General features: G+C 39.5%; 1 protein-coding gene across 1 annotated transcript in view; it reads left to right on the top strand.

Annotated features, from left to right (window-relative positions):
• The window catches only part of ADCY2 (adenylate cyclase 2), a 203,206-nt gene extending 192,869 nt beyond the window's left edge, over window positions 1-10,337 (top strand). Inside the window, exons 21-25 of the mRNA XM_030944238.1 lie at window positions 994-1,140; window positions 2,163-2,270; window positions 4,377-4,491; window positions 8,880-9,004; window positions 9,543-10,337. Of these exons, the coding sequence (XP_030800098.1) occupies window positions 994-1,140; window positions 2,163-2,270; window positions 4,377-4,491; window positions 8,880-9,004; window positions 9,543-9,695 (648 nt within the window). The 3' untranslated portion in view covers window positions 9,696-10,337. The remainder of the gene's footprint in view (window positions 1-993; window positions 1,141-2,162; window positions 2,271-4,376; window positions 4,492-8,879; window positions 9,005-9,542) is intronic.
• Window positions 10,338-17,703: the final 7,366 nt, after the last annotated feature.

Here is a 17,703-nt window from a genome sequence, read left to right as displayed (position 1 = left end):
AAACCCAAGCTTTGCTAAGTAAAAAGGGAAATAATATCTTATGCTTCTTGAACTCACAGAATAAATCCTTTTCATGTGAGTATTGCAATCCCTTGTTACTCAGATAACAACTTGAAGGTAATTTTACATTAAAGTAGATAGCAGCCTCGTTTATTGCTATGTCTACCTTTGTGTATAGATGTTATTTCTTTTTTAAGTGTTAGTTTAATAAATTTTCTTTCTTTCTATCTTTTTGGGGGGGATGTGAATTTGTCCTGAAAGAAGAGATAGTCTAATGTTCAAGGGCAGTAGAGAGGAAAGTGAAGTGGGTAGTGGGAGGTGGTCATTTTTATCACCAGAATCTTTCTGTGGAGTAGAGATGGTCTTATTTCAGTAGTCACAGAAGATAGTGCAGACTCTGCCATAAGTAAGTTTCAGTTCAGATGAATTCTTTCTTTTTGTCCCAGCTCCTTGTTATGCCAAAGAAATGATAGTTATTTTGTCCTCTTAGGCATATTGTCATTTTAGGTCAGGAACTATCAATCAGGGTCATTTTGCATTATGCATTTGTAGTACATTGAGTTTGAGATTTTGATTCAGTTTTTTAATTAGTACAATAACAAACAGCTAATAATAAATTGGATATTGTTTTACAAAATACATTTTCGGCCATGCAAGCCAGACTAAATTCTCTTCACAAGAAGTCTCAGAGATGGGCCCTATCTAATGAATTAGTGAATATTTTGTTTTCACAAAGTACATGTTCAGGGAGAAAAATAAATCATTACAATATTTTCAGCTTTATATGTTAAGTCTCTTTTATGAACAAGTTTATGCATTGTTTAAAATTATTAAATGCAGCTAAATGCAAAAAACATCCAACCTCCATCTTAAGGCATTCCAACTACTGCAGCACCTCTGGTTTTAGATCCTGGATACTGCATGTTAATAAGGAAAGTTATTTACAGCTGAGTATGATAATTTTTTTTCTTTATACTGTTTTCTTTTGGACAGGATCTGTATCACCAGTCATATGACTGCGTCTGTGTCATGTTTGCCTCTGTCCCGGATTTCAAGGAATTTTACACAGAATCTGATGTAAATAAGGAAGGGTTGGAATGTCTCAGGCTGCTGAATGAGATCATTGCAGACTTTGATGATGTATGTACCTACAACAGTGATTCACATATGGTTTCAGTCTTACTAACTCATGATATGCAACAGTCAGAAAACATACTTGAAGGGGAGAGTGGAAGAGCTGTCAGAAAATACTTACAGGGAGTATTAAAGGATAGATTCCAGGGACTATTAAAGGATAGATATCCCCCATAAATTTATGGGAGAGTTGAGACAGTTTATTGAGACAGTTACATTACATGCCGTGGATTAACCATAGGTTCTAAATATGAATGTCTAAAGTCAGGTATAACCTTTGTGTTATACCTGATCTGATGATTTGATACACAAGCACGTCAAAGGATTGTAAAAGTTGTAATGTTCCATTCTCTGAAGTCAGAAGCAAGTAGAGAGTATGACTACAGATGGATTGGGAAAAGGCATCTATAAAGGCCTCACTAAGAAGAGTATTTCTCTATAGGGAAGTTATTAGTGATGAAGATACCAGTAAAAGGTATTAAAATCGTGTCATTACTCAGAGAGCACAGTCTGGATTTGTGGATTTGCAGCTATGGAGGGTATTTTAGCAGCAAATCCCATTTGGAGAGCATTGGGTGTTCAATGTTCAAAACAAACTGGGATATATGTACTAAAATCCTTGGATTTTAGTCCTATTGACATGGAATATTCCACTGGCATGGAAAGGGTGCTTACTTTCAGAAAGCTGCCTAAAGCTTAGCTGTTGGCTAGCATGGTGATCCAGTTCCAATATTACAGGAGTGCGGTCGACTGACTTTTAAAAGCTGTATGTAAAATAAAATGGAATTTATTCTTGCTACTATAAATTTCATTCCTTTATAGTAAAAAGTTATTTTAGAAGACAGAAATTCCCTCTCCTTGGAGTTCTGTAACCATTGTTTTATCCGTCCTTAAGTCCTTCATCCTGTATATATTTGTGAAGCCATTTGAGGTCCATACAGAAACTGTTCTAAGACTTGCTTCTCTGATTGGTGTTAGACTAACAGGACTGCTGATGTGAATAATGAATGACTGTCCTTGTTTTACAGTTATTGTCAAAGCCAAAGTTCAGTGGAGTTGAAAAGATAAAGACCATTGGAAGCACTTACATGGCAGCAACAGGACTCAGTGCTACACCTAACCAAGAACAGTGTCAGGTACAGGAAAACATGTTCCTGCTTAATAAAAAGCATATTCAAATGAAAGCTAAAATCTTGTTCATTAAGCTGCAGGTTATGTATAATAATGTGGCCTAGTTTTTTTCTTATTAGCATAGATTGTATTGTACTGGACAAGTATATACTTTAGTCTCTGTGAATTTTTCTTCACATTGCAGTTTGAAAATGTCACCTCTGTATTTGCTAAAACAGGCCTTCTACTCTGAATACAGTACAGCATTTCATTCCTATGTGCTGCATCAGGACTGGATTTACAGAGCATACAAAAGATTGCAAGAATTAAAGTTTTCCATTGTGAGCTGGGCGGGATGATTTGCCTTACTAACTATACACTTTTAGAACCCTCAGACTCAGCACTAAGAATATGTTCCTTTTTTTCTAGTTTACTTAATATGGAACTGCAGTCAGTGGAAATCCAGATCAGAGAAGCAATTCATAACTTATTCAAAAACCTTGCTTCTGCCATGATCCTTAGAGTACTATAGGATAGCCACAGAGAGACAGCAATTAAAAATCAACACAGTCTCTGCTAAGGATTAATGTGCTCTTGCCAAACTCATGTTCCTTCTAAACACAGGCAATTACTACGTGAACTGTAGACCCTAAGGATCCTGAGGACAAGGAATTATTTTAAATTAGCTCTGACATTTAATGCAGGGAGGTGAAGAAGATGAAGAAAATGCAGAGCTGCAGACCGAAGATATGAAGACATAGAAAGCTCTCAATCACAACTAAAACTAGTGTATGCAGAGGAAGAAATTTATCACATTAGTTATTTCCACGATCAGGAGATCCACAGTTTAGCATTCCTTTGGTGATTTAGTTCACATTCTCAAAAGAAACCCACCAGAACTCAGCAGCCTTCATTCCAGATTCCCAAAGATGCACAGATCCTGCAGTACCTAGTGAGCCAGGGACTGACTGCTAGACATACTGCTGGGAACCACCCCCAGCTTAAAACAAGCATCCAAGGAAGACTAAGTGTCTAAGGAAGGGGTCTGAATATATCAGCTGAACAGGAAACCATCTGTTTTAGCTAGGAGTGAACTCCAAAGGAAACAGGCTTCATTTATTTAAACAGCTGCTCCAGCAAGCACCACTACTGTCCCACCCTAGGCTGATGCATGCACCCCATGAATCATCTCTGAAGTTGTCATCTGTCCATCTCTTCTGTCCCTTTATCTCAAGAAATAGGAAAGATTCAGTAATTTCTCATAGAGATCAATGAGTCCATGAAATCTTGGAGTCCATAGATATCAATCAGAGAGATCAATGAGTCTTATGAAATCAGTCACTTGTCAGGATCCTACCTTGGGCTGTGGGACACCAAAATCAATTTTCTCCTTGGCCTGAAAGGACTCAAAACAGCACTTAAAATAAGGTGGCTTTGTTATGTATGAGGAGAGATTAAGTCTACAGCCTTGATAAGTGGTATAAGCTCTGTACGTAAAAGTGCAGAGTGGGGTTGCCCTCTTCCTCTTGCTTTTTAGTCATTTTCAGGTCTGCTAAATGTTCTCAGATGTACTTGTTTATCTGCAAGATGAGATCAATGGAAGAATTCTTAAAATTCTTAAAATGAGATATTCTCTGGAGGTATTCTCCAGTGAATTTCACTGGATCTTAAGCATTTTATAAGAGTGCTGAGCTGTGCAAGAGTGAGAGGAAAGAATCTCTGTAGGGTTGTCCACAAGCATTATTTATTATGAAAGGGAACACAATAGAAGCAGACGCTTAAAGAAAATGAATTAACAAATTCTAGGCACACATAGATATTGAGTGCCTGTTGGATTAAACAGCAGCTAATCAGTCACTTGACAATCAAAATGTTGGATTAGGCATGTTTGGATCTATCACCACTAGACTGCCTGGTTGTACACAAGTGAAATGCATCCTGTCTCTCAGCCATTGTTTGATCTAACTGATACTGCACAGGGTACCACCTTCTACATTACTTCTCTGCATCTGCCTGTAGAGGGCATCCCTAAGGGCTTAAGTGTCTTCAAGTGTTCAGTGTATTTTGGTTGTATTCTTACAGCAACCAAGGCTCACAAGAACGATTTTACACTGTTTGTCTTTTGAATTCAGGAACCTGAACGACAGTATATGCACATAGGAACCATGGTGGAGTTTGCATTTGCCTTGGTGGCAAAACTGGATGTCATAAACAAGCATTCATTCAATGACTTCAAGTTACGAGTAGGTAAGTATCACATGATTCTTAGGAGAGCATTGTGGACAAGGGGTAGATTCAGTGCAAAGTACCAGCTGATTAAAGTAGTAATAGAACTGACCAAAAGGGCCATGATAGTAAACAGCACCATCTTTACCTTGTTTAAAAGCAGCCTATGTGGTATTGCCCATCACTCCCTAGAGTGTTTCAAGGCTAGACTTGGAAAAGGGCAGTATTCCTATTTAAAGAATGGTTGAAAAAATCTGTTCACGTGGCTCTGAGTGGTTTTATGGTAACTCTTTAAAAACTATTGCAGAGGTTATAAGTTGTGCATTTTTGGAAGACTACAAATACCAAAAGAATACACAATAAAACTCTAGACTGGGCTTTTCAAAACTATACAAATGTTTTTTCAGAGGACAGGATCTATAAGGAATCAGTGAGGCTGGAGTTTGAAATATTTTACATGTACTAAATTCAAGCAAGCACACAAAAATGCACTCTTTCCTTTGAACTGTTAGACAAGGGAGAGTATTTGCCTTTGTTATTCAGGTAAGAGCAAAGATGCCTAATTATTTATCTTGGAAAGAGGTATCCCTTATGTTTCAGTTTCTAATTGCTTCTTCTTGTGCATCCTGGTATTTTTAAAAAGAAACAGACAGCTGCAGTAAGCAGTAGAAGAATGATAAAATAAATTAATTCAGAGCTGGTCAAGAACCATATGTTCCCAAATGTTTATTTCCTCATAGCAGTACACAGCAGTTTCACAATGCAATATGTAATGTGGAAAGTGTGAATTGAAAACAGTAAACAAATATTGAAAACCCATAAATTCTGTAAATGTGTCAGAAGTATTTGATTTCCAACAGTTATTCTCCTGTCTTGTCTTTTTCTTGCTGTACCGCTTGCTTTTCCTTTCGGCTGCTCCTCTCAAGTCTATTTCACAGTGCCCCCCACTGGCCAAACTTGCTGTTTTCTGACTTGAAACGAGCTTCTTAAGGCACTCCTTTGCCAGTATGTTTTGTATTCCCTGCAAGAGCTAAAAATGACAAAGCAAACCATAAGTATGCTTCCTTCTCAGAGTGTTACAGAACTTGATGGTTTGGCCATAGCTGACATTGCACATACCAGCAGCTTCAGTACAGATAGAGAGCTGTTGGGTGCTGGGGCTACATCTGCAAACTGCTTAAAGCAGTACTGGGTCCTTTCAAGTGGGGACCATGAAGCAAAACAAAATGCTTAACTTTGCATTTTTACTAAATTTTTACTAATCTAGATTACAGAGAACTCAGACTCCTTTGCTTCATGAAATGAAAAAATGTTTTAACTCTAACAAGAAACACAGGTCCCAAAGTGGTATTTGTGCCACCATAATGCAACATAGGCACCACTGAGGTCTTCATTTTCACATCACTTCTTCTCCACTTCCCAACACCTGATGACAAAAGCCTCTGATATCCATACTAATTATAGCCACAGAAACATTTTAACAACTACTTCTGACCTAGTCCCCACTGTAAGGATTGGTATCCAAACTGCCCTTTGTAAAAGCCTCCCTTGGCCAGCATCTAAGTCTGAAATTTTTGCAACTCTTTAGAGGTCTCATCTTTCATAATCTTCTGTGAGTGCCTGAAATGCTAGTGTGGCTTAGGAGGTACACACTGCTCTGATCTTGTCAGATAAGGGAGGGAAGCATCTGGATGACATTTTAGCCATTCCTCCCCTTCTGCAAGTTGAGATGCTTGATTTATTAGACAAGCTGAGATGCTTTTGCAGCAAGTTTTGCACAGGTATTGCTTTCTTTCAGAAGAGAGGCTGGTGTGTTATTTTACATATAACCTCATAGTTGGAACATTTGTCTGTGTTGTAGGTGACTTAATTTGGTTCCTGGTTTTGGGTGAGGCTAGGCCATGAGCCCAGTCTGTAGGATACATCAGAATGAGGTATTCTCTGTCATTCCTGCGGAACAGTGTTGCATTTCATAGAATGATTAAATATTGCTTTGGATATGAGAGAAAGAGATAGATAATATCACCCTCTGTTAGAGCATCCCCCTGTAGTGAGAGTACTACTCTTCCAACAATGTCCCAAAAATATTCATGTGTGTCATGCAAAAAAAGATGGAACACCAGCAGGAATGACATAGAGCAGCACATCCCACAATGGGCTTGGGTGCCCAGAACATATCCCTAAGATATACTGGTAGAAGTTTCCTCAAAGAAGGAGTCATCTGCAGGTGGCTCCTGAGCCCCTGAGGTATTTCTCAAGCTGTCAACACCAGTGGTTCAGGAAGGAGGTAAAAAATAAAAGTCCCTTCCTGTCCATTGTATTTTGTAGGAAACTCCTGCTGCACTGCCCCAGTTTCTGGACCATGGCCACACACATATCTTCAATATTCCCTGCTAACCAGATTGGGCTACCCAGCAGATGACTTTTGTGGATTCCAGTCTTAATTCCCTTGTATTTTCTACAAGTTGCATGTTATGAAGTAGAAAAACCCATCCATGGCTCAGTTGTTAATACAAAGTGTTGCAAGGCAGAAGTCCCTTTGTGCATGGAACCCTGAGCACTTAGAAAAATATATATCTATTATATTTAATAATTCACATGTTCTGTGGGGTTGGTGGTTGGAGAGAGGGACAACACACACACACCTCCAAGCTCCAAGCAACAAATAGCCTCTTTTATTGTTGAGAGCCTCCTTATATTCAAGACTCCCGGATTTAGACAGCTCATTGGTCTGATCCTCCCACAGCCCAACTCCTGACCAGTGAGATGTCCGCAGCCCAGGATGGAACGTGTTAGGTGAAGTTCCCTGTCTATTAACCCAGGGCCCAGTTTACAGAACTGAGCTAGAACAAGCCAGCTTGTACAGTAGCATATATCAGGTTCCATTTGTTATCTTGTAGTGTTTGCATCTTTTCCCAATTTAACTTCCACAGTCACGTTTTCCAGGATTTCCAAGTGGGCTGATAGTGCTGATAGCCTGCGCTGTCATGTTACATAGCAGAAGAGCCAGCTCTGAGATCCCTCTCCATCCTACAATCACACTTTCATTTGACTACGCAGATATATTCCTAATGATGGTTTCTGTCAAGGAACTAAGAGAAGTCAGTGATGATCCATTGAGATAATTTTATAAATCCAAATAACTCACTTGTTCAGGGTTTATTTCTCACTAGGCCTAACTTGGCTTTCCTGCTCATTGGTATGTACAGTTACAATTATAGTACCTTTAATGCTGATTATCAATAGTACTTTGGATTTTACTGCCTGGTTTCTTTCTCTACTAGCAAAGTAAAACTCATTCCCTTTACAGACATAATATAGGTTAGAAACTGACTGCAAGATAAAAAATGCCCAGAGTCTAACGAGGGACTATATTATTCCATCATATTTTTCTACTCTGTGCTTAATAAAATTATTTGAATACATATATTTATCTTGCAGATCTTATGGACAATTCTATGGTCAATCCAGCCTTCAGAGCAAGGCTTCAGATCCCTTCAGCTCATTTGATTTAGTTTATTCCACATTTAAGAAGCAAAGAATACTATAAAAGCAACTTGATTGGGCCATCAACTATTGCATAGGAGAGGCCCTTTTCACTTCAAGTAGAAATTAAAAGAAATTCTTGTATATCTGTTTTCTCAGAAGCTGCTGCTCACCCACAGTGTGGTTCCACACTACATAATAAAGGCAGCAGCATGTTATTATTAGGGTGCCAGTGGTTGAAAATAGCAAGTTACTCAGAATGGGAGGGAGCTGTAAAACTAAAATTAGATTAACTGACTTTTGACATTATTATAACTAACATTCTCCTGCCATAAATGGTTAATAAAACCATGATATTTGCTGCCATACTCACTATTCAGTGAGGGGCAAATGCTGCTTTCATTGACTTGCTATATGCCAGATGCGCTTTGTGTCCTTGTTTGGTGGATCTTCACAGAATCACAGAATCAGTTAAGTTTGAAAAGAGCTCTGAGATCATTAAGTCTGACGTGTGACTGAACATCCCACTGTCAACTAGACCATGACACCAAAAGCCATATCCAGTCTTTTCTTTAACACCTCTGGGGACAATAATGCCAGCACCTTCCTGTGCAGCCCATTCCAATGTGTAGTCACACTAGAGTGTGAAGCAATTCCTCCTAATGATCACCTAAATCTCCCCTGGCACAGCTTGAGACTGTCATCTTACACTGTCATTGGTTGCCTGGGAGAAGAGACCAACCTACCTACAGCCTCTTTTCAGATAGCTGTAGGAAGCGATAAGGTTTTCCTGAGCCTCCTTTTCTCAAGGCTAAATGACCCCAGCTCCCTCACAGGCTCCTCATAGGACTTGTGCTACAGGGCCTTCCCCAGCTTTGTTGCCTTTCTCTTCATCAGTAATGTTAAGTTCTGATGTTTTCCAGGTATAAACCATGGACCTGTAATAGCTGGAGTAATTGGAGCTCAAAAACCACAATATGATATATGGGGCAATACAGTAAATGTGGCCAGCAGGATGGACAGCACTGGTGTCTTAGATAAAATACAGGTAAGCCTTGATTTTGTGCTAGTGGGCTTTTACCTAAAATGGCAGAATGGCCTAAAGTTTGGTTCACAAACACTTATGTGAGAAACTGGCAACAGCAGCTCTGAAAGGTGATGCTAACCATTACCTTACCATCACTTCATTTACATGTCCTTAGCAGTTGTAGAATGATGGGGAAGCTTGGGTCTACTCAAGTGAAAATAAGCTCCTGAAGATGAGGAAAGTGCTATATGAGAAAGAGTATTGTCCCTAGTTCCATTTATCTACCTACAAGCTCTCTGCTGGCAACCCTGGGTACACCAAACCAGATGTGGTCACGCCAAATTTGATTCTTGATGTAAGTGATTAGAATGGCAACAGACCAGCAACAGACTGCTTGAATACTTAGGTGTTCATACCTTACCTGAGACCCTTAAAGGCCTTATGAGCATTACAACAAACCTCTTAAAGATGAAGAGAACATTATGTTATCTTCACACTCTGGAAGAAGGTTCTGCTCTGCTTTGTTATCAACACTGGCTGTATTACTGTATTGTTGCAGGTTACAGAGGAGACAAACAACGTCCTGCAAACACTGGGGTACATGAGCACCTGCAGAGGAATAATAAATGTAAAAGGAAAAGGAGAATTGAAGACATACTTTGTACATACAGAAATGACAAGATCCCTTTCACAAGGGAATGTGGCATCTTGAAGATGCTTGTATGTGTCATCAGTACCATATTTTCAGGAAAGTATCACGCACTTTTTAACTACATTTTGGCCCTTAACATGCGTGCTATTTTCTGGTATGTGGCACTTATTTTAATATGGCTGCAGAATAGTTCCATGAGCCATCATTTTGCACCTTGATATTTCTATGTTCAAGGACAGTTGTGATGTACGCTGTAGGACTGGAAGATTGTACTGCTACTTGCACTGTTATTCAAAGACAAGAAAAGAAGGGATAGGAATCAAAAGGAGGTAATGCATCCTGAAAGGACTAAAGAGAAGTGTTAGTGACAAATGTGGGGAAAAAAGGCAATAAAGCTAGGGGTGCATACTATTTTCTGATGCATGGTGTTTTCTGGAAAATACAGTCGCTCCCCAATAGCATCCACTAATCTGGTATTAAAGTATACAGTATTGTAAATACGTTTACTCTGTCCACACATGATTTGGATGTGATCACCAGTTGCATCTCATAGCCAGGGACACGTTGGGTGGTTTGCTGGCATTCTTTCTGAAGAGAGAACTATCAATGCTGGAATAGTTTTGTACAAACGTGTCAAATGTTTTGAAGCTATTGTCTTTTGTAAAGTTAATTCATTAAAAGTTTATATGTACTTTGTCTTACTGTTGCTGTCTCTTAGTTTTGCTTCCTTACTTGGCTTCTGTCACTCTAAAGCTGCGTGTTTTCTGCTGCTGCCACTGCTTTTGATTCGGTAGTTAGATGTTGAGGCAGGCTATGGCCAGCTATCTCAACAGCCTTGGTCAATAATATCTGCTAGACTTGCTATTGCCTTTCAGAAACTAAATCACCTCTACTGTCTTCAGTCATTGGTGGCATCCTAGGCACTTTGCAGTCACTACCTAGGTGATACAGAAGACTGATTTCAAATCCATAAACACAAGCAAAGTGGGGGATACTGAAAACAGTAGCAGTGCTGCTACCTAACACCTGGCCCGCAGTGCTTAAACAGTAACAAGGAGAAGCTGTTCAAGAGAAGAAAAAGTTCTGTTTTGCACTTTGACAACCTTTTTTGCCCTTGCATGCCTTTCATTTAACCTTCACAATGCTGGATTTTGTGGGATATTTAAAGTAATAATCTCATTTATCATTTAAAGTGATAATTTTATTTATACTCACTAGGACATGAGTATGAGTAAAATGCTATTTTGTGGATATCGGAGATTATTTTAAATCCCTTTGAATTAAAAAGTATCACATTTGCAGAGTTTCATAGATGAGCCAGGGGAAAGACAGTAAAAGTAGGTAATTTTACTATCTATGCTCCTTTGAAGCACAGATGGTAACAATTAAGTTTTGCATTGTTGTAATCAATTATTTTAGTCATAGCATCCTAACAAGAAAATAATCCTATTTACAAAATAGCATATAATTACAAGATTTTTTCTGAGTGATACCATATAAATATGGAAGTTAACTTATGCACTGTTACCTCTAGCATGTTATTCAAATCAAAAAAGTATTCAGAGTGATCATTCATGAAACATACATATACATTTGTATTCATTGGTATGCTTTCTAAGTTCTCAAAATTGTGGGTCACAAATACATGGCATCAGTCCAGTCTCACTCAATGTGGCACAGTTTACTCACAGCAGCCATCTGCCCACTAGTGAATTGGAATGACAGTAGATTTCAAAGTGCCTAATTTGCTGTAAAACAGACAATCTGAATTTTGATCCCCTTAAGTCTAAAAGCAAAATGTAAGTTATTTCACTTATGTTTGACATAACACACTTAATTTTTCATCCAGTCCTGGAGACTTTTAAACAGTAATTTTCAAGACACATGCTCAGTCTAATAAAATCTCATGAAAAATATTTTTGTTGTCTTTATGATTTCTTCCTTTTAATTAATAAGTTAAGATAAATGTTTTCCAGTGGAATTAGACTTTCCAAATAGCTCACATGGCCACAAACCCAGTGTCCCAGTCATTGGCTAGCTGTCAGTTAGCTAAGTCACATAAGACTTCTCCTAAATCCCTCCTCACCACTTACTATAAATTTGTCCTAGGAGCACTGAAATAAGTTATTGGTCTCCTTCTTAGACTTTGAATGTACTCTGGGCCTTTAAAATCACTGTGGTATTACCACAAGTCAAAGCAATAATTTCTTACTGTGGATTAAAAAAAACCCTTATGTAAAGTTGATTCTATTATATTGTCATATATATGTGCAGCTTTCAGGTATAACCTGTGCATTCATGATTTTGCTTTCATTTGTATTTTTGCTCATCATTAACAAATCTTGTATCTAACTCCATAGCCTTGTTTCTATGATTTTTATAAAAGTTAAACAATATTATTTCTGTAAGCTATGAAATGTTAAAACATCTGAATGTTGGGAGCTGACTAGTCCAATGAAATATAAAGGAAGGTGTATATGTTCCCTCCAAGAGCATGTTGAAAATGCCCATGTTCAAAGTACTCATATTTCACTGGTGTTCTCTCGTTTTGTAATTGCATTTAGATTCTTGCAGCCAAATCCTGCTAAAGAACAAGAAAGCGGGCAAAAGATACACATATCTTTGCCCAGACAAAGAAAGGTGCATACAATCCTCTCTAGCATTCAGTTGCTGAGTATTACTATCTTTCTAGTGCTGAGAAGCTATTTGTATTTAATAAATACCTCTTGTCTTCCAATGCATTTTACATCTACTGTTTATATTGACTTATTTTTCCGCTGTCTAGTTGCATTTAAGAAAAGAACTTTATTTCCTCCTCCTGCAGCAATTTCAGCCTCAGTAACTGGATATAACACTACTCGTGTATCAGCCCATAACCTGAAAAATTTTACGATAATGATGTAAATCAGTATTTGACATTCCACATATTCCACACCACAGTAAAAATCATCAAATTCTACAACTTCCATGTTGGTGACATAATTCACAGCTCCTTAGTGAACACAGAGTGGGACTTCCAAAAGTACAATGCAAATGCATTTCACACTGTGAGCCAGCAGCCAGCAGATCAATGTGAGAGTGATTCACTGTGGTGTGGGAAAAAGAGAATCAAATGGGAACACCTGGTAGGCCTGCTGGAATTCTTTTTCAAAGTCACTGCTTTGCTCCAATTCATGAAGGGCTACCAAAGGACAGGAAGAAATATTAGACTTGCAGATATATTTATAAACTACGAAAATAGTTTGTATTACCTGTAAATTACTGCTATTTAGTGGCTGTTTCTAAAGAGAGATTAGTGCTATATGAATAGACATTTATGCCATATGAAAAGCATTTTTCATTTTCTTATATTCGTATATGCTTCCTCCATTTTGTAAAATATCAACAAATCCTCCCTTTTTCCACTGAGACACAGGTAGTTCAGTCTGCCTCTAGAGCGATGTGAGGGAAGAGCTGTTGCAAGTCTTCCCTGTTTTGTTTTTAGAACCTCATATTGGGATAAATAATAAGCTATGTTTTCAAGAAGATTTATATAGCAGAAGATTTACTGTTAAAAGATATTATTATCTTGTAGTTTAACACATAGTTTTCCTTCTTATTGTGATTATATATGAACATACACTAATTTTTAATTTTCAGATAGCAGATTCTAGGTGCAGATAGTCCCCTTCAGGACTTTTTACAGGTGAACCCCAAACAATTTTAAGGCTAGGGATTTTTTGTTTTATTCTTCATTTTTTGTCTAAATTAGCGGAGTGATTCTAAGAAAATATAGAGTGAGATGTATGTGCCTTAAATAAAATATGTAACTAAGAGATCATTTTTTGTTCTTTGAAGTAATTCAGATTTGTGTGGATTTGTCAAAAGTGATTTATAAATCAATTATAACTAGTTCAACCTGAAGCTTGCTACATATTAATTTTAAGCATCTTCTAATTTAGAAGCAGGAATTATTCAGGTCAATGTAATTTTTGACATGTCAAAATGCAAGATAAGGGCATTTTATTAATATGTTTGCAGCTATGAAGATATGAACCCCTTTATGTTTTAGGATGCCCTGTTTAAAACAAAGACTGTGCCAAGAATTGTTGGAAATTTTTTGGATAGAGAACTTTTCAAATCTATTTGTAGCCATTGAGATGCTCTTCATGAAAATCTCAGTTTTGACAGGAAAAAAATGCATGTGAAGTATTTCTAAAGGTTGATATTCCTGGGCTAGAATTTTTCATGTTTGATTCCAAAAAAGCATTACAAATAGCAATTTTTATGAAAGTTATGTCACCTCATGTATAAAAACGTATACTACTTTACTTACCAAGAGAGTTATTGAACAGAATATTGATCTGAATTGGAGCAGATATCAGTTAGCTATATTGGCTTGTGTGACAAGGTTTTGGTAGCAAGGAGAAAGGGACAGGGGTACAGGGGTGGTCTCCGTGAGAAGCTGCCAGAAACTTCCCCGATGTCCAACAGAGCCAATGCCAGACAACTCCAAGACTAACCCACCACTGGCCAAATTGAGCCCATCAACAACAGCTCTGGAATAACATATTTAAGAAGAGATAAAAAATGCAGCAGAAACAGCCACTGAAGAGAGGAAACATCTCTGGAAATACAGGGGCAGCAAGGAAGGATGAGGAGGAGATGTTCCAGGCAGTGGAGCAGAGATTCCCCTGCAGCCTGTGGTGCAAACCATCATCAAGCAGCTGTGTCCCTGCAGCCCTTGGAGGTCCATGTTGGAGCCGAGATCCACCTGCTGCCCATGGACAACCCCACACTGGACCAGGTGGATGCTCCAAAAAGGCTGTGACCCCATGGGAAAGCTGTGCTGGAGGAGGCTACTGGCAGGACCTGTGAGCCCTTGGAGAAAGGAGCCAGTGCTCTAGCAGGTTTGCTGACAGGACCTGTGACCCCAAGGGGAACCCGCACTGGAGCAGCCTGTTCCAGAAGGATTGTACCCTAAGAAAGGGACCCATGCTGAAGCATTCATGACAGACTACAGACTGTGAGGAGGATTCTCATGGGAGAAGTTCTTGGAGAACTGTCTCCTGTGGGATGGATGCAATGCTCCTGAAGAGCCTTCCCATTTGAGGTCGGCATTCAGTCAGTAATTAGGATCTAGAAGAAACAAGCACTTCTGTGAAACAACTGGCTTCACCCAAAGTTATGGTAGTAGAAAGGGGACAAGTTTTGAGCCATTTTTGTTTCAGCCTCTTTCAAAGGCCATTGAATGGAACATATTTGGCAAAGACTGTCTCCCCTTCATGGCTCAGCTGAAGGTTAGGGCCACATGGCAAACTGATACATGTTGAGGTCAAAGAGCTAGGACAGGAGAGGGCTTGCTAAGCCTTAATTTGACAGCAGGCTGCCATCTCAGCTCTAAGTGACAAAAGGCTAAAACAAGTACCTCAGCTTGTAGTTAGAAAACAGCTTCTGTTTTTTCTGTGCATCAATGCCCTGTCCAGTTATATGTCACCTGTCCTCTTGTGTCCATCCTGTCTCCCTTCCCCATTGTCTCTTTTGTGTCTCCTTTCTCTGTCTCCATTATTATTTGCTTTATATTCCTTTTAGGAAGTTTTTTCAGAGTCATTCTGCAAAACAGTCTGACATTTCAGAACAGTGACCCTGCCTTTGAGACACACTATGGCTCTAAAAATACATACCAACATGTTCAAAACTCAGATACCTTAGCAGTGGAACCTGAGGGGGTATCACTACTCTCCAAAAGGGCAGGCAATTGATTCTCATCCTTAAGACACCAAATTCAAAGCAACTTTTAACACTTTAGTCTCTTAGCTCAGCTGTATTTGAATGCATAATTTTCACCATATAGACAAAAATTGTTCCATTGTTTACATGTTCATATAGAAGTTACTAAGGAAACACACTGACCCTCCATGCTATTTTATAACACGAACATATACTTAACACTAGCATGTTAATAAAGTCTGGTGGCAGCTGGGACAAACCTCCCTGGGCATTCATATCCTGCTTCTGAGCAGTCTGCAAAAGGTGACCAGGAAGAAAAGCCTTTGTAAGTTTCAAATAATTCTAAAAAGATTTATACCTTCATTGGGAAGGAAAAATTAAGTAAAAAAGCATTTTTTTAAATTGTTTCAAGTGGGGGGGTGGTGGTACGGCAAATCTTAGCAGTATTTGTGACAATTTGTATTGCATCCAGATGCTATAATTCAATTCAATTCCATCAATTTAATGTTAATAAAAAGGAGCTACATGAGAACAGTAGAAAGAAAACTGGAGAGAAATTTTTCAGATCTGACTTCAGAGCTCTTGTCTAGCTTAGTTGGTATCTCTGGTGAACAGTTTCTTGTGGCTCTATTTATAGCTGCAGTTTCAGCTGAGCTGCTTTTTATAAATGGGCTTGCTATCTCTCTGTGCTCGGACTAAACTACAGAAAAGCACTTGCACAGTGGCAAGCATGTCTCTGCTTAGGAAGCCGATGCAAGGCAGCTGTTGGATTTTCAATTCCACTGCTCATTTACACTGGGCTAATTTAGCCCATGCTACAGAAAGAACAGGATCTTAATTGGTAGAGGGACATTATTAGATAAGCAGATGGAAATTGTCACAAATGATTAAAAAAACCACCCACACCAGTCTGCAGATTATAAAGCCTCCATACTACACTTGCAAAGAAGCTGGAGTCTGTGTAATTCAGTGGATTTATAAAGGGAGAGTGGCAGCTACATAAGGATGAGACTTTTGTAGGCCTGAATTATTGCCTGGCTCCAAGAGGCCTAAAACCATCAGTTGTGAAGACTTCTAGTACTCTGAAAGTTGGGGGATTTAAAATAAATTTTGGATGTTTGGTAAAATACAAGATGCCTGGGAGAGTGCTATTGTGAAAGCGCTTACCAAAAGATACTGGTAGCATTAATAACAGTAATGCTGTGCCTACAGGACAGTAGTTCTACACCTGTGGTTACAGACGACAAAGGTAAACTAAACCAAGCCACTCGCAGATCCCTAAGGACCACAGAAGAAGCAGCATGGGCATAGTTAGATATATGTATTAAACCAGGATAACCATGGGGTGAATATCAAAACTAGGAGCCAGGTGCTACTAGGGCAGAGCAGTTTTACAATTGGTCTGAGATTTATACCCAGAAGACTTATTTTCAGTGTTCCCAACACAAGTAAGTAGAGGAGAGAATTTTCCAACTGCATTGCCTGAAATGGCTGAGCATCCCATGCTAGATTGTGCGCCCAAGGTTGGGTCAGCCCTGGATGTACGTCCAACTCAGGGAATGAGATGCTGGAAAGCAGTGCCACGGAAAGGGACCTGGGGGTCCTGGTGGATGGCGAGTTGAACATGAGTCAGCAGTGCCCTGGCAGCCAGGACGGCCTGGGGGCATCAGGGACAGCATCACAGCCAGGCAAGCGAGGGGATTGTCCTGCTCTGCTCTGAGCTGGGGCAGCCTCACATCGAGTCCTGTGTTCAGGTTTGGGTGCCACAATTTCAGAAGGACATTAAGCTGTTACAGAGCATCCAGAGGATGGCAACAAAGGAAGGTCTGGAGAGGGAAGTCATATGAGGAGCAGCTGAGGTCGCTTGGTCTGTTCAGCCTGGAGGAGACTGAAGGGAGATTTCATTGCAGTTACAGCTTCCTCATGAAGGGGAGGGACAGACACTGATTCCTCCTCTGTGGTGACCACAGTGACACCACCTAAGGGAAGGGCCTGAAGCTGAGTCTGGGGAGGTTTAGTTTGGATATTATACAAAGGTTCTTCACCCAGAGGGTGGTGGGCACTGGGACAGACTCCCCAAGGAAGTGGTCACAGCACCAGAGTTCATCAGAGTGGTCACAGCCTGACAGAGCTCAAGAAGTGTGTGAAAGCCTGTGCCCGAGCAGGTGAGCTACTACCCAAAGAGAGAAGCCCAAGGTCCTCACGACACTGGCTCCTTATTCTGGTGAGAATTCCATGCTGTGGTGTGGTTTTATTCAACTTACCCCCTTAGAGGGGGATTTGGGGCCTAGAGCAAGCTGTCACAGCAAAAAAAAAAAAAAGTCAGTCCCGTTCAGCTAGGCTTTGCTCTAACATTCGT

The sequence above is a fragment of the Camarhynchus parvulus genome, chromosome 2 (assembly GCF_901933205.1).
Source record: "Camarhynchus parvulus chromosome 2, STF_HiC, whole genome shotgun sequence".
Lineage (NCBI taxonomy): Eukaryota > Metazoa > Chordata > Aves > Passeriformes > Thraupidae > Camarhynchus > Camarhynchus parvulus.
Note: the sequence above shows the minus strand (reverse complement) of the source record. Positions and strands in the feature narration are given on the sequence as shown.